General features: G+C 37.6%; 2 protein-coding genes and 1 long non-coding RNA gene across 6 annotated transcripts in view; 2 read left to right on the plus strand and 1 right to left on the minus strand.

Annotated features, from left to right (window-relative positions):
* The window catches only part of LOC148874752 (NADH dehydrogenase ubiquinone complex I, assembly factor-like protein (DUF185)), an 84,574-nt gene extending 78,582 nt beyond the window's left edge, over positions 1-5,992 (plus strand). The window contains exons 10-14 of the mRNA XM_088965379.1: positions 1,635-1,815; positions 1,906-2,022; positions 2,495-2,539; positions 4,839-4,967; positions 5,462-5,992. Coding sequence (XP_088821505.1) covers positions 1,635-1,815; positions 1,906-2,022; positions 2,495-2,539; positions 4,839-4,967; positions 5,462-5,596 — 607 coding nt within the window. The 3' untranslated portion in view covers positions 5,597-5,992. The remainder of the gene's footprint in view (positions 1-1,634; positions 1,816-1,905; positions 2,023-2,494; positions 2,540-4,838; positions 4,968-5,461) is intronic.
* Positions 5,993-9,205: 3,213 nt separating this feature from the next.
* LOC148874754 (uncharacterized) lies at positions 9,206-26,085 on the minus strand. 2 transcript variants are annotated; one of them, XR_016105497.1, is made up of 3 exons: positions 25,619-26,085; positions 10,162-10,440; positions 9,206-9,971 (listed from the first exon to the last, which is right to left on the minus strand). It is a non-coding gene; the product is annotated as an uncharacterized LOC148874754 (long non-coding RNA). The 2 variants fall into 2 exon arrangements; XR_016105496.1 differs by lacking the exon at positions 25,619-26,085 and adding an exon at positions 19,723-22,594.
* Positions 10,429-19,505, plus strand: MEE50 (ARM repeat superfamily protein). 3 transcript variants are annotated; one of them, XR_016105495.1, is made up of 5 exons: positions 11,311-11,929; positions 12,091-13,036; positions 14,370-14,415; positions 18,406-18,600; positions 19,021-19,505. XR_016105495.1 is itself a non-coding variant. In XM_088965992.1 (2 exons), exons 1-2 carry the CDS (start codon positions 11,326-11,328, stop codon positions 12,969-12,971), a joined length of 1,485 nt encoding a protein of 494 aa, XP_088822118.1. In that variant the 5' UTR covers positions 10,429-11,325; the 3' UTR covers positions 12,972-13,235. The 3 variants fall into 3 exon arrangements, 1 of the variants encoding a protein (XP_088822118.1); XR_016105494.1 differs by lacking the exon at positions 19,021-19,505 and having other exon boundaries at positions 18,406-18,893; XM_088965992.1 differs by lacking the exons at positions 14,370-14,415; positions 18,406-18,600; positions 19,021-19,505 and having other exon boundaries at positions 10,429-11,929; positions 12,091-13,235.
* Positions 26,086-26,178: the final 93 nt, after the last annotated feature.

Genomic DNA, 26,178 nt, shown 5'->3' on the forward strand with positions numbered 1-26,178 from the left:
GATCAGAACTCCTACAAAAAACTTAACCAAATCAGATGCTGTTTGTAGGTTAATAGATCAGGTCTAGGCAACACTAGATCTAATTATCTGAAAGTTTGGCTTCAATCCAAGGTTTCCTAAGAGAGATCTAATAAAATCTCTTCTGCTGGTTGCGCAAAGCAGACTGGACAGAAATTAGGGTTGATCAAAACAGCCCTAATCCCATTCACCAAACAAAGAGGGCAGTAAACCTTAATAGGATGATAGGATTACTACTTTCATTGAGGATCGAGAGATGAGATAATAGATCAGAGAGCATCCTGCTCTGATACCATGTTAACTTTCCTAGCCGTAACAATGGAAAAGCTCAAAACAGAATTAAGGATGTCAAGAATCAATTAACCTCCACACCCAAAGGGCCTTATATATATTAGAGATACGTACAACTACAATTACAAGAAAGCTCTTATAGGGCTGAAAGAAGAAAAAAAAAAACAACATAAGGTACAGGATACAACAGGGACTATACTAGTATAATACATCAAAATTAACCACATTTTACCCCCCTTCCTAGTGTTCACATCCTAACATCCCTCACCTTTCTACTAAAAAAAAGTGTACATCCCTATTGATTGGCACTACATTACCAACACCAGTACCCCTTACACTAGGAGTACCACTCAAATCTCAATCACCACCTTGCAAGCCATTATTTTGTTTTCTCTACTCCGATATGTTAAGTAATCATGCGTTAGTTCATTTTTCATTTTCCATTTTCTTTTTAGAGCTAGCTATGAATAATCACGGACAAATCCCTCTTAAGAAAGATCCATCCATGATTTTTATGGACTTGAAACTCTCTCTCTCTCTCTCTCTCTCTCTCTCTCCCTCTCTCTCTCTCTCTCTCGCTCTCGCTCTCCTTTCATGATATTAATTCATACTTCAAAATATTTCTGATCCAAAATTGAATTACCTCTTCTATATTAGGGCCTGGTAGGCCTTATATTGCTTCTATATTCAATCATTGTCTTCCTAATTATTGCTTGAATCATTTCTTTTTTACTTTCTGATGGATAAGAGTTTCTTTTGCTTGTATTATTTTCTTGCATTTTGGGATGCTTTAATTAATGACAATGGAATAAGAATGGACTGGTTTAGCATCCAAATTTTAGTTAATCACTAATATTTTTCATTTACATGGGTAAACTGTTGGAAGCTGGAATAAATTTTCAGCAACAAAGGTTTATTCATTTAAGTTCTTGAAGCCCTGGATAAGTGACACTAATTTGATTTCTCCTGGACATTCTTGATGTATTAAATTCTTTTGTTACTCCCTTGCTTATGTTCTGGTTCAGGCTCTGTTTTTTTTCTTTTTACATGAACAAGAAACTTCAAGATGAAGGACTGATTGTTTTTATACCAAATTGATATAGGACTTTCAGCCAGTGTTGCATGGGCCCTCCTAAATAGATATGTCTGTTGGACATGCATCATAGTCTGGCACCCCACTAATTCTTGAGGATACTTCTACATTACATAGAAGAAAATAATCTCCAAAATTCATTATCCACGTTTTCGCAACTTCACACACACACATAGATTGTCCATGGGGCAACAATGTTACTTACCTCAAATGTTTTTTTTTTTCATGGTAGCTCATGCATCTCTGAGTTGTATAAGCCATTAAAAGATCCACTAATAAAGCGTTGTGTCGAGATAATAGAGATGGACAAGGAACATGTCTCTATTGGAAGTAGTGCAGTTTCAGCAGCAAGAAGCATTTGGTCAAAAGTTTTTCCTAAGCCTCGAAGGTCTTGGATACCAACTGGTTGCTTGGTAATGGAACCTTCTAATACTTGTTTTTTTTTTTTTTTTTTTTTTTTGAACTTGTGTACTTTCAGAATAAAATTCCTCCTGAATGTGCAGCAACTTCTTGAGGTTCTACATGGGGCTCTACCAAAAATGTCTCTAATTACATCTGACTTCAGTTACCTTCCTGATGTGAGAATAGCTGGTGATAGAGCTCCTTTAGTTTCAACCAAGGTATATTATCTTTCTTGTTCATAGTTATTAGATAGTTTCTACTTATTAATCAGTTTATTCCTTCTATCAGAAACCAGAAATGAAGTTTAGGTTTCTTAATTTTAGCTTGCTATTCTCTACTGAAGTTTGTGATTTTAGTATCTACTCAGCTTTTCTTTCCATGGATTTGGTAGCTGTTCTGCCTTTCTTTTATGGGACAGCCCTTGCATCTCATTCCCTTTTCTTACTTTGATGAAAAGAAAGAACAATTCTCAATCTCATTTGAAGAAAACCATCAATTTACAGAAGAATAAGGATCTCATCTATAAACTTAATTATTTTCGAATTTGTTTCATATCTCTGGATTCTTTACTCTAATAGAATTATAAAGGCTGTGATTCTGCCTTCGTTTTACATTAACAATTTTGTGTTGTTGGCTTTTGGTAGACAGATTTAACAAGTATGATTAACATTGTTTCTTTTAACTCTCCAGAAAGATGGCAGCAGTTTAGATCATAGCAGCTACATAGATGCAAAGGTTTGCCTTTTTTACCTTCCTTTTCTAATTTCCTCTTTGTTTGGTTATTTTTTATTACATTTCCTAATCTTCTTTTTTTCCTCTCTTGATAATTGATTAATGGTGAATGCAATGAACGCAAGATTATTTTCTTTATGATAGCAATGCAGATTTCTTTCTCATCCCAGCTATGACTTAAATAATTAGTCCTTAATGGGTTTACTGTTACTGCCATGAATGCCTGACTTTTTATTCATGAGAGCATTATGATAGGGACGAAAACTATCAAGAAGTGGTGGTGAGATGGCTAAAGAACAATCATCAAGGAACTTGGACTCATAGATCTTCAAACGACTTGGTTGATTCTATGGCCATACAAGGGGCAGAAAGGGTTTGGTTACTCTGGGGGGGGCATTTACTTATAAATGAAATGTTTTGGACAAACTAAGGGTCAAGTGGTGTCTCCCAGCCAAAATTTGGGATTCTTCGCATGATTTGCTTATAAACCGTTTTTCTATAATCAAAAGGCTAACAATAAAAAAAAAAAAGAATTGGAAATTACTATCAAATACTTGTCCATGTGTAGCTGCAGCGGAACTCTTGTAATTTTACATTTTATATAAAATAAAGAACAGAGGGTGGAATAACCTCATGTAATTGGCACACAAGGAATTAGCGAATGCATCGGCAAGCATACAAATGGCCTGTTTTCAGGGTAAAAAAAAGGCTCTAGGTTCTGATAGAACATGAAATATCTGTCTTCTTACTGTAACGTTTAAACACTCTCTTAATAAAATATTAGAGGGTGGAGTAAACTCATGTAATTGGCACACAAGAAACTAATGAATGACATTAACAGGCATACAAATGGCCTGTTCCTCTCAGGTAAACAAAAAAAAGCTCTAGGTTCTGAATTGATCTAGCCCTTTTATATGGTCTGAGTATGCATTTTGATTCCTGATTATAAATGTTCATCATGGTTTACCTGTAATGATTCTATATAAGATGTCTAAGATTGTAATTTTGTAGGGGATATATAAGATGTTTTGGAAAGAGAGCAAGAGAATTAATAGGTTTATTGTCAAATTACGAGGCTAAAGGCCCATCTGTTATAATTGGGTCTTATTGGATCAGGCACAATAAGCCCAATATTAATAGGTTTACTTCTGTGTCTATTACTTACAGGTCCTATAGGTCCTGACAGGGACTAGGCCTGGGTGTTGGCTGTTTTCTTACCACTCCAAGCTGACCCAGCCTAGACACAACCCATTGACGACAGTATTTTTGTTTGAGTTTTTTTTTTTCCAGAATTTTTAGGGTGAGGGCCTTTTGTGTCTAGCATTTCTGGATAAGATATTGAGCATTAACCATCTTAGACATGGTGGTGTAGCCATTCTCTATAAATTCATCATGTGCCAAGATAGCCTGAATCCGTGTTTATAATCTGATCCATTGCAAAATGACATTTAGGGGATCTATGATGTTATTGTGGTGTCTTAGAAGCTCCATATTTCCTTTCAGGTGATTCTCCTTTGATATCCTAGCCTGGTTTTTTGCGTCAAACTGGTTTGACATTTGGATGTATAGAGTGGTACACTTTAAAGCTGTGCTTGCAGGGAAACTCTTCTCCTTTTCTTATTGACCATTAGTTTGAAAGATAACTTTTTTCTTTTTTTCTGGTTTTAATTATTTGGGAATTTATTAAGGTTGTTTTGGGTTTAATATAAGTGGTTACAGATGCAAAACTTGGGAAGATAAAAACAATATTTACAAAAACACAGGATATATGATAAACATAAAATGCTGAAACATAACAAAAATAGATGGAAGTTCTTATCGTCTAATTCACAATTTATTCATCAAGTTTTGTTTTTAACATTTATTGGCATTTGAGTTACAATTTTATCATTTACAAAAAGAAAAAAAAATTCAAGTTTTTACTGTTTACTTTGTAAAGTATTTCTTTATCATGCAGTTATCAATAGTGCTACTAAAATTTCCCATACCCTTTATCTGCAGTGATTTTATCTCAGTGATTATTTTTGTATATATCTTTAAATTTGATTTGAATTGAAAATATTTTCTGCCTACTGGATCACATGACATTACTAAATATCAAATACACTAATGCAATGATATTCTCCTCTTAAGTTGGTGTTCTTAAAACATGCTCATAGTAACCTAACCTTGTTCCCAAGGTCATTGTTGTATCATCTTGCTAAATCATGTCCCAGTTTTAGGTACTAAGATAAAAATCTTGCAAGTTGGTCCAGATATCCCATGCTAGTTCCTAAGGTTTTCAAGTCTTTCCTTGTGGCAGGGTGATGCTGATATATTTTTTCCAACAGACTTCTGGCTCCTAGAACGCATGGACCATTACTGCTCTGGATGGATGAAGGTGCAGAAAGACACGTCATCAAAACAGGGGAAGAAGAGAAGAACAATTATTGTGAGTTATATTCTCCCCTGACTGAGTTTGAACTCACACCAAGAAGATATGAACATTGAACATTGAAAGTAAATAAATTTAACATGATGAATTAGCTATTTTACAAAATTGTCAGGAATAATGGCTTTCTGAAAGAGGACAAGGTTTATTCTATTGATTGGTACCTTCTCAAAATACCATCTATATATAGTGAAAGTGATACTTTCAAGAGTTTTATGCAAGAAAAAAAAAAAAAAAAGATAAAAAAAGAGATCTAGTAACCCCCGAGTATTTACTCACATTTCTCCTTCTTACTGAGAAGAAACTCAGCTTGTAACTCCTTTTGAAGGAAAAATGATTACATTCTTTTCACGAGGTATTAAAAATGTTTGCTTTGCTTGAAATTTTTGTCACAAGTGATATTTATTTTTCCAAGTTCTTAGTTGGTAATTTTCTTTTCATTTGATGGTATCATTGTATAAATACTTCCTTCAAAACTGCCTCTCTTTCTGTAGCTTGATACAGCATCTTTCATGGAAGAATTTGGCCTCCCATCAAAGACAAGAACCAAGGATGGGTACAATCCACTTCTTGATGATTTCAAGAATACCAAGTTTTACCTTAGTGTGCCAACACATAATACCAAGTAGAGCAGATCACTGACTTTTTTACTGGAAAGCATATCTTCAGGCAATTCCCAACTTTTTTCCAGGAAAGCATACATGTGGATATGCAAAAGTGTTTATGTAATTTAGCTTCAACCATTGGAAAGGCGATCCAGTTTTAAGACACAATCAGTTGGGCCCGGTTAATGGAAAAGCAGGAGCAGAGTTTCTTTGTTTTTGTTAACAGATACTGAAGGCAACAGGTTTTCTGATGTCCAGTGAATGCTCAAAATGCACACAAGCATGGAGAGGATGAGTGTATTTTTTTTCAAATTTGTCAAATGTCGGTTGTATTTATTTAAAATAATGATTACCTTTATCCATGTATTACGTATTTGAAAAGAATTTACCAATAGAAGTTCAATTGATTGGATCTTCCAATTTGCATTTAGTGTACAGGTAGTAATTTGTGCATGGCTATGTGCAAAATGGAAAAACAGGAAAGGGAATAACTCATTCTTGGAACAATATACGGTGCATCTGCTGCAGCATGCAGCAAAAGACGTGGACCAATGATATCTTTGGTTCTTGTTTTGTTAAATGTGAAAGTACACTTCCTCAAAAGTGAACCACTGAAAGGTAAAACATCGTTAGCGTAACTGTTTGAGATTTGGATTTAAGATGCAGCCAATGTTGATGAAGGCACCTTAAATTCTTGTGTGGCTGCTGCATTCAAACATTGACTTATCATCAATGTGTTATACTGCTATTGTCCATTTTATTTTTCCTTTACTAAACTAACCCTATTCCAACTATATGGAGGTTGGTTAGCTGAATATTGTTCCGCCTTTCCACTTTGTTTAGTTCTATATCTATTGCTAGATATTGAACCCTCAAATCTTCCTGTGGGACGGGGGTGGGGGGGTTTCTCAGCTGCTCTAATATCTTCGCCAACGTTGCTTGCATGTCGTCGTGGCTTCTCTTGAGGAAACGCATCCTCTTCCATGTTGGACATTTTCCAACACTGGACGGTTGTCCGGCTTTAATGCCAAACCGATATCAACCTATCCTCGTCTTTTGGATGAGGGTCATTTTTCCCTCGAGCTATAGTGCCCTTGCACAGCTCACAGAAGGAATTTTAACTTAAGTAATCTCATTCATGTCCACCTCAATTAAAACATTACACATATATAGGCCATGGCCACATGATCACAGGGCAAAAAAGGAAAATAAAAGGTTGTTATAACATCTAATGATTTTTGGAATTTTCTTTGCCAATTAATTGTTTCGTCAAAGCATGGCCTCTAAAATTCCTTACATCTCGTCCTTCGAATGTCTAGTCAGATGGTCCCCTCTGCCACGTTAGCTTCTTCCTCGATGCATATCATTTTATGCACAAATTCATCACACCCGACTTAACTCACATTCTCAGGCTTGCTAACTTTAAATTGAGTTTGAATGTCAACTTCTATTTATTTGGATACAACAGACAATTTCAGTAACCTTTACTATTTTAATGATAATTCCACACTAATTGTTCTGAAGGTAGACACAAAGATTTTCAATGATACATACATGTAATACTTCAATGTAGAAACTTTAATCAAACAGAACTGTAATTTATCTCAAATTTTTAGATTACTGAAGTTATGAAGTTCTAGTCTTCTAGATACAATAATGTCAAGCACAAAGATGAATCTACTCTATTATGTATATACCATTTGATTATTTTCATTTTGTTCTTACAATAAAAATTATGTTAATTGTTTGATTATGTTAATAGAATGACATTTTATCCAACCTTAATTTTTAAAATTAATTTTATTAAAAAGTATTAGGACATCAAAGGTTGTTTTATCAGAAAATTGGATATCCGCACTTTACAAAAAGAATATAATATTTAGAAAATGTGAAAATTGATATTTATTGACTCTTAGGTATGTTTTTACATATTTAAAGGTTATTACATAATTATAGTTAATATTCGTTCAATAAATTTATTATTTTTTATATTTATAGGGGGATGATATTGAAGTCAAAATGTATAGTGCAGAAATTGAATCATTTTGGAATGAATTAAATGAGGGTATAGCATATTGCATTTGAGGGTTGATGATTGATTGTACTAATTCTATCTATATCTTAATGCGTATTAAGATAAAATTGCAATTTACTAAAAATACAAAAATTATATATAGTATTGACAATTGTAAACATATCCCTTTAGACAAGTACAATTTTGTTAAGTTTGATCATATTTTAGAATATGTAAACGAAAAGGTTTTTATAGGTATATTTCAGTTTATTCTTTTCTTAAATATATTAAAAATATGTTTTTTTTTCTAACATTTGTATCTAATATAGATGTCATTGAAGCAATCATTTATGTGGCTGATACTTACCTAGTGTATCGAAATTAAAAAAATTAAATTCTTTTATTAGATCAACAGTATGTTTATTTAATATGCTTTTGTATAGTGTTTAATATTTACTTATTTAAACATTTTTTATTTGTGATGACATGTATCATTGATGACATGTTGATTCCAATAAGGTGCATTTTATGGGACAAATTTGCATATATTGTTCATTTCTGTACTAAAGAAATAAAAACAGAATTTATAATTGTCATTGGAAGTTGTGTTTAAGTAACCCATTATAAAGGTAACATTAAATTTATTTTTCTTGAATAATATAACCTCTTCTTACATGTTATACATCAGCCTACATCCTGATTTTTTGTGTTCAAAAAAAAAAAAGGTAACAAAACACTTATGACTTAGAGCCTACTTGTGAAATAGAACACTTTTGAAATGCATTGATGCCAAACACCCACTTTGAGAGGAAAAACCTTTACTGTTTGTAAAATACAATCCAAGCTGTTTTGGGAGCCTGATGTGAATGGCATATCATAATGAGTGTGGGTCAAATAATATTCGGAAAAATATGGACTGGCTTAATGCAGATTTTTTATTCCCACTACAAAGCTATAAACACTCAGAAGGTCCAAAAGCCACACTCTATGCGCCCATACCCACCTGTGCATTAGCATCAATTCCAAGCTAGAACCTACTCCAAATGTACTTTGAACCTACAAATTCTGACGCTAGAGTTATGATCATTCTCCCAAAATATTTATACTCAATATTTTTTTAGTTGAAAAGACAAATGAGGATCTGAAGGTAAATGAATGTGCAAAGGCTCCCAAAATATTTTCCAAATAGCAAAGTGATCTCACATGTGTACTCTTTGTGGGTAAAATAAAGTGGACTCTTTGTGCACTTGGCACGTGTAAATTATTTATTTATTTTTTGAGTAAAGCGGCACATGTGAATTTATTGCTTACAAATGCATTTTCTCCATCAACCAATTGAACCGATCAAATTGTGACCTAAGACTTATGAAAAAAATCATAAAAAACCGCCCACCTGTTTGGATCAACTTGGGACCGGCCAATCAAATAAAACTTAAGTCTTAATTTATTAACCTAAAATTAAAGGGCAAATTTCTTAAACTATTCCTATTATTTAGTTAATTGACTAATTGTAATTATTGTCTTCCACCACTACTATTGTTCTTGACAATTGACTAATTCTATCCCTGCTATCATCATCCATTAGTCTTCGTCAAAATCCATACACAAAAGACACCACATGAGGTATAAATTCTTTTTAAAACTCAATATTACCCTTCATCCTTCTCCCTCTCCCTTCTTCTTCACCATTTTCTTTACAGTCCCTCTCACGGACGACAGCTATAGAGAACCCTGACTGTAGCTGGCGGCACAACTGTTCCACTCCCTGTCTAACTTCGATTTGACATTTAAATTTTTTTTTTTATCACTAAAAGATATAGAAGAAAGAGATCAAGAGAGTTGATTAATGAAGTTACAACGATTAATGGAGTTGCAATAATTGATGGGGTAGTTGATGTTATCGAAGCTGCCAAATGGTTGACTGCTATGGCCGCCACTGTTCCGTCTCCAAATGGTTGACCACCATGACGAAGCTGATGCTATTGTTGTTGGTGGTCTCTAAGTAAGTCGAGGCTATTGATTGGATTTAGGGAATAAAGGCAGGACACTTCCACTGTTCCATCTCCAAATGGCTCATCGCCATGATGAAGTTGTTGTTATTGTTGTCGGCAGTCTCTAAGTAGAGACTATCTGTTGGATTTAGGAAAAGCGATTTAAGGAAAGCTAAGACGCTTCAGTGTTTCGCGAATGGCTGACCTCCATGATGAACAAGAAACAAGAAAGGATGGGGGGAGTACAGGTTGAGACTCATGCTGTACATAGCAATAGATACAGTCCAAATCTCAGACCTCCGCTCCGGAAATGGAACTTAGTTGGCCGATCTGCACATCACAACTCAAAACTCATGCCGCTGCGAGAAGAATCGACCTCCGGCCCGTTCAATACCTTGAACGTTCAAAACAGGGGATGATGGTAAGAGAGAAGACATGAAACAAGGAAGAAGAGATTGGGGAAGAAGGATTTTTCTCTTAACTTAAGGGCAAAAAAGACATTAAAACAATAAAGGTAGAGTTAGTAAATTAAATATACAGTAGGAATAATTTAAGAAATTTGCGCAAAATCAAAATCCACAAACCCTCGTTACTCTTTCTCTTTCGTTCGAATTCCAGCCATCACCGAACATCGCCTCCTCCACCGCTAGCAACAGTCGGGACTCGCTGCCTCGCCGTCGACCGCCTCAAGCAGTAGCCGGTGGTCTGTTCACTGTGTCCCTTCAACTCCGTTGGTCGTCTGTTCTCCTACTCCTCCTCTTCCTCCTCCTCCTTCTTCTCCGGCGGTGATCTGTTCACCGCCACTTGCGTGACAGTGGTTCCTCTATTCTCCTTCTCCTCCTTCCACCGCCTGGCGCCTGTTTCTGCAATGTCCAGCAACTTATTTTATTTTAAATTTTAAATATTTATTTTTAATTTCTGATTTCGAAAATTTGTTAATTTATTTTATTTTAAAATTTAAATATTTATTTTAAATTTATGAATTCGAAAACTTGGTAACACTCATTAGTTTTGTTTACAGGTTTACTCAAATTCGATTACCCACCTACAGTGAAATTTAAACTTCAATAAATTGATATCATATTTTGAATTTTATAGAAATAAATTAAACAATTAAATATTATAATTTAGAAATTAGGATAAATAATTATATTTATTTTATAATTTTATACCATTTAATTTGTTAAAATTCAGTCTTAAACCTTGTTTGTTGATGTATTTGTTTTCATTGTGAACAAATTGTCTTAAACTTTGGAAGATTGAATTGTTATTTTATTTCTATATTGGATTAGTTTTACTTTATATTTAGTATTTATTCGAATATATATTATTTATTACATCAGCATGATTCGACCTCTACTTCAATCTCGACTGAACTTTTAACCCGTGAACCTCTGCTTTTACCGGATGGATGTCCGATCCGGTTCTCAGAAAATTGGTATTTAGTGATGACAGTGAGTTGTATAAAGTGGTAACCCGCACTGATGCCTACTTTAAACTTGTTTTGGGTCAGGTTGATGATAAACCTGTTCTAGACCCGACCCATTGACATTGCGTCGTTGAAATATTTGTATATATAGACTTGATTGATTATAGTTACTGTATATGGGATGGATTGGGCCAGCCCTTTTGGGTTGGTGCAACTCTGGACCGGATTTGGTTCGATTCAAACCCAGAATGAACCTGATACACTGACATCCCCTTTTCAGTCGTGATAAACCTCTTTGCAGAGTAACCTTTCAGGTTAAATGGATACGCTGCCGATGGAGTTTTCTGTACCTGAAAGTATCCTACATCCATTGCTTATAGCTGCAAATTCGTCTCGTTTAGACGAAGCCCTAGAGTGTCTCCTAGAAGCAGCTAGAACTGCCCATGGCCGCTCTGACCTCGCTTCCCACAACATTCTCCTTGTGGTTCTACAACTCTCTCAACTCTTTTCTAACTCCTCAGCACCTCACCTTCTCACCCTGTCTCTCAGACTACTCAGGAACCTCTGCGCTGGAGAAATCGTGAACCAGAACTCTTTCATCAACGAAAATGGTGTTAAGATCATCTTGCTTGCTTTAAAGTCTGTAGGGTTAGGTTCCAATCCGGATTATGGAATCTTTCGTATTGGATTACAGGTTCTGGGGAATGTCTCCTTGGCCGGAGAAGAACATAGGTCTGCAATTTGGGGTCAGTTCTTCCCTGTTTGGTTTGTGGAGATTGCGAGTATTAGAAGGCCTGAGATTTCTGATGCCCTGTCTATGGTTCTGTACAACTGTTGTAATGGAAGCCATGAACGCATTGGAGAGCTTTGTGGGATTCAAGGGTTGCCTATTGTAGAGGAAATTATCAGGACTGCTTCAACAGGTTTGCTTTTCTTTGCTTTAAATGTGTGATTTTGTTATATGGTTCTTTGCTTTAACCATGAACTGTAGTCTCTACATTCTTATTTCTTAGTTATTCCATTTTGCAAGCCAAATATGAAAATTGGGTCTTTTATATTTCCTCTTTTATTTTGGTTTTTCCAGTTGGATTCAGAGAAGACTGGTTGAAGCTGCTTCTTTCGAGAGTCTTCTTTGAAGATACCCACTTCCCTCAATTGTTTTCTAAGTTAAGCTTAGCCCAGTCTACCATTATTGGTGGTGATGTTGATCATGGTGATTCCCTTTTCACAGCTGCTGAGGTGTTCTTGTTGAGTACCCTTTCAGAGGTTTTGAATCAGAAAATTGAAGAGATTATTGTTTCAAATGATTTTGCACTTTGTGTTCTTGAAATACTGAGGAGATCTGTTGTAGTCATTGATTCTTGCTCAAGAGGCAAATCTGGTCTTCCAACGGGTTCTGCCACAATTGATGTTCTTGGATACTCAGTCACCATTCTAAGAGATATTTGTGCTCGGGAAGATATGAGAAGTTCTAAAGAAGAAAACTCAGTGGATGTTGTCAGTACCCTATTGTCTTCTGGGCTCGTAGAACTGATGTTAGATTTGCTTCGTGACCTTGAGCCACCTGCAATAATCAGGAAGTCGATCAAGAAAGTAGAGACCCAAGAAGGGCCATCATCTTCTGATTCACCAAAGGTTTGCCCCTACAAAGGATTTCGAAGAGACATTGTTGCAGTCATTGGCAATTGTTTGTATCGAAGGAAGTATGTGCAAGACTTAATTAGGAAGAACAATGGAATTCTTTTGCTAATGCAACAATGTGTTACTGATGAAGATAACCCCTTCTTGAGAGAATGGGGCATCTGGTCAATAAGGAACTTATTAGAGGGAAATGCAGAAAATCAAAGGGTAGTAGCAGAACTGGAGCTTCAAGGTTCCGTCGATATTCCTGAAATTTCTGGTCTTGGTTTACGGGTAGAGGTGGACCAGAAGACTCGGCGTGCAAAGCTGGTCAACGTTTCCTGATTTATGATTCTTGGCACTAACTATAATTAGAACGTGATTTGATGGGGCTCACCAGAGGCCTTGAAGTGGGTTAACTATACTCATCTGACATAATGTTCTGATTTGGTCCTGTAATCTTCCTTGTTGCTGGTTGCAAATAGCAGTTGTAGTGTTGGACACCTTTTTTTCTTGTTTTTTTAGTCATTGAACTTTTATACTTTGTGTCTTCTCACATCTAATTGAAGAACAAGAATATACAAAGATGAGTTGACAGCTTCACATGAATATAAATGTTTACACTTTGATGATCAGACGAAACTTTTATAACTCTTCATCTTAGGAGATGGGGAGTTAGCATAGACCGGCTGAGAGTTAAAGGCAATGGCATTATTTCTTTTACATATTGTGATTGGTGTTGTAAATGAAGAATGTAGTCTACTCATGGAGATTTCCTGTCTTTTGGCCCAGATTTTGGTGTCACAGTTTCCTGTGTTTTGGCCCAGATTTCCTTTTTAATGCTATTTCAAGAAAGGCCCTGTAGTTAGGATACCAATGGTGTATTTATATTGTTATACTGTCTAGCCATGTATAGAATATTTTGACTCCCCAATGTTTAGATCAAGATGATTTGTTGATTCATCAGATACATCAACAACAAAACATAGAAATGCTACTTGATATTTTCTTTTTATACTTGAAGGATTCATTCACAATGGTTTGCACTTTGGAACCTGTCAAATGTGGAACAAGACTTTAGGATAAAGAAATGTAAAGGCTTCCCCCCATTGAAGCACAAGAAATGTAAAGGCTTCAGATATAATTGAAGCACAAGAATATACAAAGACGGGTCGACAGCTTCACTTGAATATAAATGTTTACTATTATAACTCTTCATCTTAGGAGCTGGGGAGTTAGCATATACTGGCTGAGAGTTAAAGGCAGTGGCATTATTTCTTTTGGATATTGTGATTGGTGTTGTAAATGAAGAATTTAGTCTGCTCATGGAGAAACCTTTCTACCAAACTTGTCTATTACTGTATCTTTTTCCTTAATTATTATGGATGAGAAGCAGGTGCAAATAATTGATTATTGGGTTTTGAGGGTTGTATCAGAAACCAGAAATGAAGGTTGCTTATAGTATCTACTCGGCTTTTCTTTCCATGGATTTGGTAGCTGTTCTTCATTTCTTTTTATAGGATAGCCCTTGCATCTCATTCCTTTTTCTTACATTGATGAAAAGAAAGATCAATTGTCAAAACTCATCTGATGAAAACCATCAATTTACAGAAGAATAAGAAAGAAACTTAGTTGGGCCTTATCTATAAACTTAATTATTTTCAAATTTGTTTCATATCTCTGGATTCATTACTCTCATAGAATGATAAAGTATGGTTTACATTGTTTCTTTTAACTCTCCAGAAAGATGGCAGCAGTTTGGATCATAGCAGCTATCTAGATGCAAAAGGTTTGCCTTTTCTATCTTCCATTTCTAATTTCCTCTCTGGTTATTTTTTATTACATTTCCTAATCTTCCTTTTTTCCTCTCTTGATAATTGATTTATGTGAATGCAATGAATGCATGATTATTTTCTTTATGATAGCAATGTAGATTTCTTTCTCGTCCCAGCTATGACTTAAACAATTATTCCTTTAAGGGTTTACTGTTACTGCCATGAATACCTGGCTTTTTATTCATGAGAGCATTATGGATTTCCTTCCAATAGGGACGAAAACTATCAAAGTGGTGTCTTGGACTCATAGATCTTCAAACAACTTGGTTGACTCTATGGCCAAACAAGGGGCAGAAAGGGTTCAGTTACTCTGGGGGGCATTTGCTTGTAATTGAAATGTGGTGGATAAACTAAGGGTTGAGTGGTGTCTCCCAGCCAAATTTTGGGATTCTTCGCATGATTTATTCATAAACCATTTTTCTATAATCAAAAGGTTACCAATAAAAAATAATAATTGGAAGTTACTATCAAATACTTGCCATGTGTAGCTGCAGGGTAACTCTTGTAATTTTACCTTTTATATAAAATAAAGAACAGAGGGTGGAAATACCTCGTGTAATTGGCACACAAGAAATTAATGAATGGCATCGACAGGATTACAAATGACCCGTTTTCAGGTTAAAAAAAGGTAGGTTCTGATAGAACATGAAATATCTGTCTTTTTATTGTTATGTTTAAATACTCTCTTAATAAATATTAGGGGGTGGAGTAAACTTATGTAATTGGCACACAAGAAACTAATGAATGACATTAGCAGGCATACAAATGGCATGTTCCTCTCAGGTAAAAAAAGGCTCTGGTTTCTGAATTGATGCAGCCCTTTTACATGGTCTGAGTATGCATTTTGATTCCTGATTATAAATGTTCATCAATGTTTACCTGTAATGCTTCCATATAAGATGTCTAAGATTGTAATTTTGTAGGGGATATATAAGATGTTTTGGTAAGAGAGCAAGAGAATTAATAGGTTTATTGTCAAATTATGAGGCTAAAGGCCGATCTTTTATAATTGGGTCTTATTGTTCAGTTACAATAAGCCCAATAATAATAGGGTTACTTCTGTGTCCATTATTTACCGGCCCTATAGGTTCTGACCCAGCCTAGACACAACCCATTAACAACGGTATTTTTGTTTGTGAGTGTTTTATTTTCTAGAATGTTTAGGCTGAGGGCCTTTTGTGGCTAACATTTCTGGATAAGATATTTTTTTTAATCAATAACCAAGAATTTCATTAAGATTAAATAAGAAGTATGCATACAAGCAAAGGGAGGTAAGCTATCTTAACTCCCTTGCAAACAACAAAACAAAATTACAGGATTAGAAATGAGCCCAAAACAAAGAATCCCTAATCACCCCTTGCTTTGCTAACCCATCCGCAAATGAATTAGCAGATCTCTTCACCCAACTGAATTTTATCTCAATATCTTTTGCCAGCCAATTAATTTTTTTTTTTTTTCCTTTCATTGCTGTAATTCCACATAGCAGTCTTGTCTTCCTTTAGCCATCTTTCTACCACCTCCGAGTCCCCTTCCATTATTAGTCTCCTAATGTTCAATTCCCTTGCACTTTGAACTCCCTCCAAGGCTGCCATGACCTCAGCCCTTAGTCATCCTCTCCAATAGGGCAAGAGTATATGGCTGAAACAATCCCCTCTTCATTCCTGAATACTCCCCCAATATCTGACAAACCTAGGTTCCCAAGGCTGCTGCCATCAAAATTAAGTTTTAAGAACCCCAAGTGGGGAAGTATCCAAGAGGGACTTGTTTCCCTTTTAACCTGGGCAGAATTTTCTCTCTCTTTCCAACTTCTCAACAAGTCATCCACAATGAAGTCTGTGAATAAATCCAGCGATTTCAGCCAATATGCCATCCTAATGTGAATCAACTCTTTTAGGTTCTCAATGTTCCTTTCCTGTTCTGAAAAAAATTCTTGATTTCCTTTCTTCCCATAAGGTCCAACACACCGCAGCCCTTAAACACCTCCACATGATCCTTCCTCTTTTCATTGGCCAGCTGAATAAGGAATGGGAAAACAAACTTTGCACACTCATTCGGGGGTTCCAGGTACACCCAAAAAGTGAGAAAAACCACGCCCATACAGTTTTAGCATAGCAGCAAGATACCAAAAGGTGTTAACCAGATTCCCCATCTGCTTTGCAGAGAATACACCTATGCAGGGATAAACAAGTCTTGGGTCTCTATCTTTGAAGCAGATCACTTGTGTTGATTCTTTTCAGGAAGGTTTCCCAATAAAAACTCCCAACCCAAGGAGGAATGGGCTTGCACCAGACCTCTTTAACAGGGAAAGACAAACCAGGAAGAGCAGGTTGCTGAGTTAAGGTTTTGAATAGAGATGCACAAGAGAACGAGCCCGAGGGTGAGGGGGTCCAAAATCTGCTGTTCTCCTTTGAGGGATTCAAGAAAACGTTTTCAAGTATGGCCAAAAGGTTCAAAATGTTACCCAAATCTGTATCCCTGACAGCCCTTCTCAATCCCAAATTCTACCCAAATCCTGAGGCAAAATCAGAAGGAACTAGGAAGGAAGAAATTGTCTCATTTTTCAAGTCAGGGAGAGCATACAAAGAAGGGAATTGGTACATTAAGGGAGTATCCCCCACCCAAGTTTGTTCCCAAAATTTAATGAGGTTTCCTGAGTTCAAACCATACCTGACCCAAGGGGAGAAAACTGGTAGAAGGTCATGTATGGCTTTCCACAGAGAAGCACTAGTAGTCCTTGCCAGAATTCCAGGATCCCACCCGTTATCCTCCCAACCATAAATGCTATCCACTATCTTAGCCCACAACTTATCATTCTCTAAAGGGAACCTCCATAACCACTTCCCCAATAAAGCCATATTTCTTCTTCTTATATTTCTGATCCCAAGACCTCCTTGTTTCTTGCTTTTAGTAACCACTTCCCATGCACCCCTATGGTCCCACTTTTCCTCTCCTATCTCCCACAAAAAGTCCCTCATCAGCTTTTCCAATTTCTGGATAAGATATTGAACATTAATCATCTTAGTCACGGTGGTATTGCCATTAGATTCATCATGTGCCAAGATAGTCTGAATCCATTTATAATCTGATCCGTTGCAAAATGACATTTAGGGGATCTATGATGCTGTTGTGGTGTCTTGGAAGCTCAATATTTCCGCTCAGGTGATTCTCCTTTGGTATCCAAACCTGGTTTTTTGCATCAAACTGGTTTGACCTTTGGATGTGTAGAGTGGTGCACTTTAATGCTGTGCTTGCAAGGAAACTCTTCTCCTTTTCTTATTGACCATTACTTTGACTGATAACTTTTTTCGGATTTTAATTATTGGGGAATTTATTAAGGTTGTTTTGGGTTTAATATAAGTGGTTACAGATGCCAAATTTGGGAAGATGAAAAATAATTACACAAACACTGGATATGTGATAAACAGAAAATTCTGTACCATAACAAAATTGATGAAAACCCTTATCGTCTAATTCACAATTTATTCATTGAGTTTGTTTTTAACATTTATTGGCATTTGAGTTGCAATTTTGTCATTTACAAAAAGAAAACAAATTGAAGTTTTTACTGTTTACTTTGTAAAGTATTTCTTTATCATGCAGTTATCAATAGTGCTACTAAAATTTCCCATACCCTTTATCTGCAGTTATTTTATCAGTGATTAGTTTTGCAATATCTTTAAATTTGATTTGAATTGAAAATATTATCTGCCTACTGAGATCACATGACATTATTAAATATCAAATGCACTAATGCAATGATATTCTCCACTTAAGTTGGTGTTCTTAAAATATGCTCATAGTAACCTAACCTTGTTCCCAAGGTCATTGCTGTATCATCTTGCTAAATCATGTCCCAGTTTTAGGTACTAAGGGTAATAATCTTGCAAGTTGGTCCAGATAGCCCATGCTAGTTCCTAAGGTTTTCAAGTCTTTCCTTGTGGCAGGGTGATGCTGATATATTTTTTCCAACAGACTTCTGGCTCCTAGAACGCATGGACCATTACTGCTCTGGATGGATGAGGATGCAGAAAGACAAGTCATCAAAACAGGGGAAGAAGAGAAGAATAATTATTGAGTTATATTCTCCCCTGACTGAAAGTTTGAACTCACCAAGAAGATATGAACTTTCAACATTGAAAGTAAATAAATTAAATATGAGTTGGCTATTTTACAAAATTGTCAGGAATAATGACTTTCTGAAAGAGGACAGTTTATTCTATTGATTTCTACCTTCTCAAAATACCATCTATATATAGTGAAAGCAATACTTTCAAGAGTTTTATGCAAGAAAAAAAAAAAAAGATAAAAAAGAGAAGATTTAGTAACTCCTGAGTAAATTAGTCACATTTCTCCTCATTACCGAGAAGAAACTCAGCTTGTAAACTCCTTTTGAAGGAAAAATGAATACATTATTTTCATGAGGTATTAAAAATGTTTGTTTTGCTTAAAATTTGTCACAAGTGATATTTGTTTTTCCAAGTTCTTAGTTGCTAATTTTCTTTTTATTTGATGGTATCATTGTATATATACTTCCCTCAAAACTGCATCTCTTTCTGTAGCTTGATACAGCATCTTTCATGGAAGAATTTGGCCTCCCATCAAAGACAAGAACCAAGGATGGGTACAATCCACTTCTTGATGATTTCAAGAATACCAAGTTTTACCTTGGTGTGCCAACACATAATACCAAGTAGAGCAGATCACTGGCATTTAACTGGAAGGCATCTTCAGGCAATTCCCAACTTTTTTTCCAGGAAAGCGTACATGTGGATATGCAAAGGTGTTTATGTAATTTAGCTGCAACCATTGGAAAGATGATCCAATTTTAAGACAATCAATTGGGCCAGGTTATGGGAAAGCAGGAGTTTCTTTGTTTTAGTAAACAGATACTGAAGGCGACAGGTTTTCCTGATGTCCAGTGAATGCTCGAAATGCACATAAGCATGGAGAGGATGAGTGTATTGTTTTTTCAAATTTTGAATTTGTCAATCATTTTTGTCAAATGCCAATTGAATTTATTTAAAATAATGATTACCTTTATCCATGTATTACGTATTTGAAATGAATTTACCATTAGAAATTGATTGGATCTTCCAATTTGCATTTAGTGTACAGGTATTAATTTGTGCATGGCTATGCGCAAAATGGAAAAACAGGAAATGGAACAACTTATTCTTGGCAAAATATACGGTGCATCTGGTTCGTGTTTTGCCACTGAAAAGTAAGACATCTTTAACGTAACTGTGATAGGAGGAGCTCACCTGGTACCCATGATCTCTCACACGAGTGGCAACGGCCTGATAACCGTGCTCTGCCGTAGGGGATACCATGACCACGAAGGATTATTATCAAACCCATTCGGTTCGGAGAATAGCAGCCACTCATGCACAGCTTTAGTTAGATAGGCATAGACCAGATCAAACTCGACAATATCCAGTCAACCCTCAATGAACTGGTCCTTTGCCTTCCTCGCCCCGATAAGCCCGTCATCATTCTTCCTCCTCAGTTGACTTCCTCATCTTCTGCTGCCAATTCCTCCATTTCCGTTTGTCCCCTCCGCTGCAAAATCTCACACTCCAACCCACATGACTGGATCTTCCAGGCTAAGCTTTATTTCAACTTCCATCGTACCCCGAACGACCAGTGAATCGACATTGCCTCTTTCTTCATGACCGATCAATCTTTAGGATGGTTTCAATGGATGCACTGCAACCAACAGCTACTCACTTGGACCAATCTCACTACAGCATTGAAAGAATGATTCAGACCATCTTCCTTTGTTAGTCACCAGGCCACTTTGTTCAAGCTAACCCAAACATCCTCGGTCTCATATTACCAATCCCGCTTTGAGACCATCTGCAACCACATTGATGACTATCCCCTCAAACAATCCTTAATTGCTTCATCTCTGGACTTAAACCCGAAATCCAACAGGAACTTGCAGTCGTCAAACCTATCACCATCTCTGCCTTCTCCTTTATAAAACTAATAGAGGAGAAACTATCCTTTGCCCCTGTTATTCACCCCTCAGCCAATCGCCACCCTCAACCATCTTTCCCTCCCCCTCCCTCCATCACTCTCCTTCCATCTTCGAACACCAACCCGTGACCCTCTACCTCATCCTTACCTCCCTCTACCAAACCACCACCACTGAGCCTTCCGCCTCCTCTTCCAAACTTACCACCCAACATTTGCCGCCCGCCTGACCCTTGCAAAACAACAAACATGACGGACCCACGGGCTATGCTTCAACTGCGACAAAAATTTTGTCCTAGACATAATTGTAAAACCCCACAACTCCTTCTCCTCTTTCCTAATGAGGAGTCTGATTCCCCCGACCTTGATTCACCAGCTTCACCTAGCCCCGACATCGACCCCCAACCATCACCTAAAATCTCATTTCACGTTCTTCACGGTAATGATTTCCCCATACCCTCCGCTTACTTGTGTTCATCTTTTCCCACCCCATTTCCGTCCTTGTCAACTCAAGAAGCACACATAACTTCCTACATCCCCGAGTCGCCCCGTTTCTCCACCTTCTTGTCAACCCCTCCACTTTCTCCTCAGTGACATTGGCAATGGTGATCAATTCCAATGCAGAGGAATGTACCCCTCCATCACCTTACTCATCCAAGGTACTCCACTCCCTATTGAGTTTCATCTCCTTCCCATCTCCAATGCTGGCGCCGTCCTTGGTATTCAATGGCTCAAAAAACTTGGGCCGGTTATCACCGACCATAAGGCATTGACGATGTCCTTTCGCCTCAGTGGTGAGCCCATTACTCTTCACGGAATTCCGTCCCCAGTTACCCATAACCAACTTCAACGCCTTCTTACAACCCAAGCCCATTACTCTTCCTCTCCTCAATTCCCTTCCACCGTCACCCTTGACATTCTCCACCTTCTTCAACAATTGCAACTGTTTTTTCCACCCCCAGTCACTTACCTCCCCCCCACCCCATCGAACATCACATTACCCTGTAACCAAACACCACCCCCATTAATGTGAGGCCCTACCGATACCCTCACTTCCAGAAGGACGAGATAGAGCGGCAGATCCATCACAGCACCATTGCTTTCTCATCCCCAGTTCTCGTTAAAAAGAAAGATGAATTGTGGTGCTTTTGTATCGACTACCGTGCTCTCAACGCAATGACTGTAAAGGATCATTTTCCCATTCCAACTGTTGATAAACTCTTGGATGAGCTCTACAGTGCAAAATATTTCTCCGAGATCAACCTATGCTCGAGATATTTTCAAAATTGTGTCCATGAACCAGATATTCACAAAAATGCATTTCACACACGAGGGTCATTACAAGTTTCTTGTAATGTTGTTCAAGTTGTCCAACGCCCCCACTACCTTCCAGGCTACAATGAATTCTCTGTTTAGACCATTTTTGTAGAGGCTTGTTTTGGTTTTCTTCAATGATATCCTCATTTTGGTTCTCTGTTCACCTCCAACATTTGCACTCGGTGTTCACTGTTCTTCACCAACACCAACTTTACACAAAATTCTCCAAGTGCTCTTTTGGTTAGCTCGAGATCAAATATCTGGTTCACCTTATTTCAGTCGACCCCAAAACAATTCTTCATGGATTCTTGGGACTCACCGACTATTATCAAAAAGTTGTTCGCAGCTATACTTCCATCGCCGCTCCTTTGACTGATCTCCTAAAGCACAATCAATTCCAGTGGAGCCCTACGGAAACGGAGGCATTCATCGCTCTCAAAATTGCTATGGCAACAACCCCTATACTGGCACTTCTTGATTTCACCATCCCTTTCACGGTCGAGAAAGACGCATCAACGATAGCTATTGGGGTTGTCCTCTCCCAGGCCCATCATCTCATTGCTTTTTATAGTGAGAGACTCGGTCCTCAACTCCAATCTGCCTCCACTTATGCTCGAGAAAAGTACACTTTTATTGCAGCAATACACAAGTGGTAGCAATATTTACTCGGTAGGAAATTTACTATTGCCAGCGATCATCGCAACCTTCGAGAGCTCCTTCACCTAACAATCCAAACACCAAACTATTGGGGTTTGAATTTGCAATCCAATACAAACTTGGTACTTCCAACACAGCTGTTGATGCGCTTTCCAGGTGGTCCAAACCGGCTCTCTCTCTCTGTTCATGGCACTTTCCTAGCAATGGGTGGTTTTTTATGACATTCGCCAAGTCATTGCCACGAACCCTGAGGCCCAACAAATATTACAGAGGCTCCACGATCAGCACGAAGACCAATCAAGTTATATTGAGCGAGATGACCTACACCTATATAAAGGAATACTTTTTGTTCCTACAACAACTGATCTCCACTTACGCCTCCTGCGGGAATTCCATTACTCACTCCAAGGAGGACATTCTGGCTATGCCAAGACATTGAGTCGGCTCTCTTCTTCTTTTATTGGTCGTCCATGGCCAAAGACACCAAGAGATATGTTGCAACTTGCAATATTTGCCTCTAGAACAAGTATGAACCATCAGCCCCCAAGGGTCTCTTACAGCCACTTCCTATCCCTTCGCAAGTTTGGGATGACATTTCAATGGATTTCATCCAAGGTTTGCCTCTTGCCTAGGGCAAGAACCTGATATGGGTAGTTGTCGATTGGCTCTCCAAGTATGCACATTTTTGTGCTCTCCCCACAACGATCACAACCTCCAAACTAGCAGAACACTTCACCCAAGAGGTGGTCCAATTGCATAGTTTTCCTAAGTCTATTGTCAATGATAGAAACAAGCTCTTCCCGAGTAATTTCTAGCAGGAACTCTTCAAACTATAGGGCACGCAACTGAAATTTAGTAGTGCCTACCATCCCCAAATGGATGGCCAGACAAAGTTTCTCAATAGAACCTTAGAAACTTATTTGAGGTGCTTTGTGGAAGATCAACATAGGTCTAGGGTGCAACTACTCCATTGGGCAAAATATTGGTACAATACCTCCACCCATTCTTCCAATGGCATGGCCCCATTTCAAGCACTTTATGGATGATGCTCACCATCTCTAGTTGATTATATCAGTAGCTCCACATCATTCGCTGCTCTTGACGATCATATGTATCACCACAATGTTATCCTCTCACTGCTCAAACATCATCTCACCCATGCTCAACTTTGTATGAAGAACCAACTAGACAAGCATCGAAAGGATAAAGAATTTTCAGTTGATTCCTGGGTCTACGTTAAGCTTCAGCCCTACCAACAATCATCCATCAAAGCTCACTCCTCCCACAAACTCTCAAAACGCTATTTTGGTCCTTTTAAAATCTTGGAAAGAATTGGCCCTGTCGCCTATCGCCTCCAACTTCCTTCCACTACAAGGATACATCCAGTCTTCCACATTTTCATTTTAAAGTTATGCCCCGACCCTTCCACAACGACCATATTACCTCTCCCGTCCACCACAGATGGCACCCATCCACTCTATGTACTTGAACAGGTTTTGGATTCATGGAATGTCAAGGTGAATCATCGTTGGCAGACCCAACTTTTGATCAAGTGGAGTAACCTTCCCATTGAAGATGCTACATGGGAACCATTGACTGACATGGTCCAGCAATTCCCTAACCTTGAGAGCAAGGTCCACCTTGCAGGATAGGGCAATGATAGGAGGAGCTCACCTGGTACCCGTGATCCCTCACACAAGCAGCAATGGCCTGATAAACGTGCTCTACCATAGGGGATACCACGACCTCAAAGGAATATTATCAAACCCATTCGGTTCAAAGAATAGCAACCACTCATGGATAACTTTAGTTAGTTACACATATCGATCACTGTGCCTCTCTGGCGTAACCGTTTTCTATTAAACATTTCCTATAAATATCATTACAGTATGAATGAAAAGGGGAGGAAAAAGTAATTCACATCTCCATCATGCCCATTTGGAGATTCCCTTATGCTCGAAGTGGGGCAAATTCTTCCAAAAACCTATCAAACTGACTTATCATCATTGTGCTATACTGCTATTGTCCAATTTATTTTTCCTTTACTAAACAGACCCTTTTCCAATTATATTGAGGTTGGTTAGTTGAATCTTGATCCACCTATCCACTTTGTTTAGTTCTATATCTATTATTAGATTTTGAACCCTCAAACCATTTCTCACTGAGAAGTCTAAATTAAGGAAAATACAACACCGGTTTTGAGAGCACAGAATACAGGTGGAATGGTCAAAGCTCTGTTTCAATATACCCCGTATCTATCATATCAACCAATATGATCTAATACTGCATTGGACTAATTTGGTCTTTTTTTTTTTAAGTTTTAATATTTTGTTCACCATCATCATCATCTAAGCCTTGTGGGTATTGGCCATGTTGCCATTCCGTTGTGCTCAGTGCCAAAACACTTGTTATTTCTTCCATCCATGTCCTTTTTGGTTTGTCCCTAATTCTTCTAGGAGTTCGGATCTGCTCCTCACCTCCTGGCGCCTCGCAAAGTCCTAACAAAATGTGAGGACACCATGCGTCCCAAAATCATGTGAATTAACATACATGAGTGGGGAGACTAACAATCATTCCGTTAGCCCGCCCCCACCCCCTCATCGAGTATTCCCCTTCCACAAGTCTTCTAATTTTTCATTCTTTCTCGCTAAGCCCCTACTAAACCCTAGTGCCCTCCACCGAGGTAGTGCTTTTTCCGGTGGATGACAATTTCACCAGTGACAATACGAAGTCTCCCTACAATAATCAACAAAATGAGACAGACAACTCTATTGATTTTTCTTTTCCTATCTAAACTCTCATCCTTGTTCCTTTTCACGAAGGACCCAAACTAATTACAATATGCTAGCACCATGACCATTATGGCATTATCAGTTCAGTTGCATTTGGATGGTAATCTTTTTGTATGAACAAATTAAGAATTGGTGGGATATGACAAATTAAGAAAAATGGAAAAACTAGACAACAAATTCTGAAGTTGCTGGTCTCTGTATAAAAATAAAGAGAAGTTGTTGGTCTCAATGAACAAACTTTTTAGAAATAGAAAACACTGTTCACTAGAACTGGTCTCTGTATACTCCAGTTCGAACTAGAAAACACCACATTCATTCGAAGCGGTTTGGAAGAAAAAAAAAAGAGAGAGAAACAAAGAACCCCAACATGAGATTTTTCAATAGCCTTTTATTCTTAGGATTTTGGAAGATTTACCTGCGTTTGAATTGTCGAAATCGAGTTGCCTTGTTTATTCTCGCTAATGAGATTAATATCTTGTCGAAATCGAGTTGCCTTGTTTATTCTCGCTAATGAGATTAATATCTGATAGAGAAAAGGTTTGGATCCTAACAAGAAGAGAACAGAGGGTTTGGGTCCTTCATGAAGAGAAAAGAAAGAGTAATGAGAATTTGGACAGGAAAAGAGAAAGCATCAGAGTTGTCGGAGTCTCGTTTTAACGGTGATCGCAATGAGCCTTAATATTATCGCCGGCCGCCAGGGAAATCACTGCAACTGGTGGAGGGCACTAGGGACTAGGGTTTCATATTTTCATTTCCGAAGAGAAAACAAGAGAGGCAGGGGGAATACTCGGGCAGAGGGTGAGGCACATACTAATGGAATGGAGCAGATCTGGACTCCTCTTCTAGCCCCAACTCCATCAAATTTTTTATTCTATTCAAATTCATTTTTTTTCACATTTTTTAGTTGTCGTTGTCTCTCATTAACTTCTATATTCAAGATATTTAAATTCATATTGGTTGCCGTCATTAGTTCTT

The sequence above is a fragment of the Nelumbo lutea genome, chromosome 1 (assembly GCF_056320005.1).
Source record: "Nelumbo lutea isolate HS-2025 chromosome 1, American lotus-T2T, whole genome shotgun sequence".
NCBI lineage: Eukaryota > Viridiplantae > Streptophyta > Magnoliopsida > Proteales > Nelumbonaceae > Nelumbo > Nelumbo lutea.

What these genes read in the sequence shown, in the direction of transcription:
- MEE50 (XM_088965992.1), top strand. Translation starts at nt 11,326, where the DNA reads ATGGATACGCTGCCGATGGAGTTTTCTGTACCTGAAAGTATCCTACAT. An exon ending in TATCAGGACTGCTTCAACAG is followed by an intron (nt 11,930 to 12,090) that starts GTTTGCTTTTCT and finishes TGGTTTTTCCAG; the next exon opens with TTGGATTCAGAGAAGACTGG.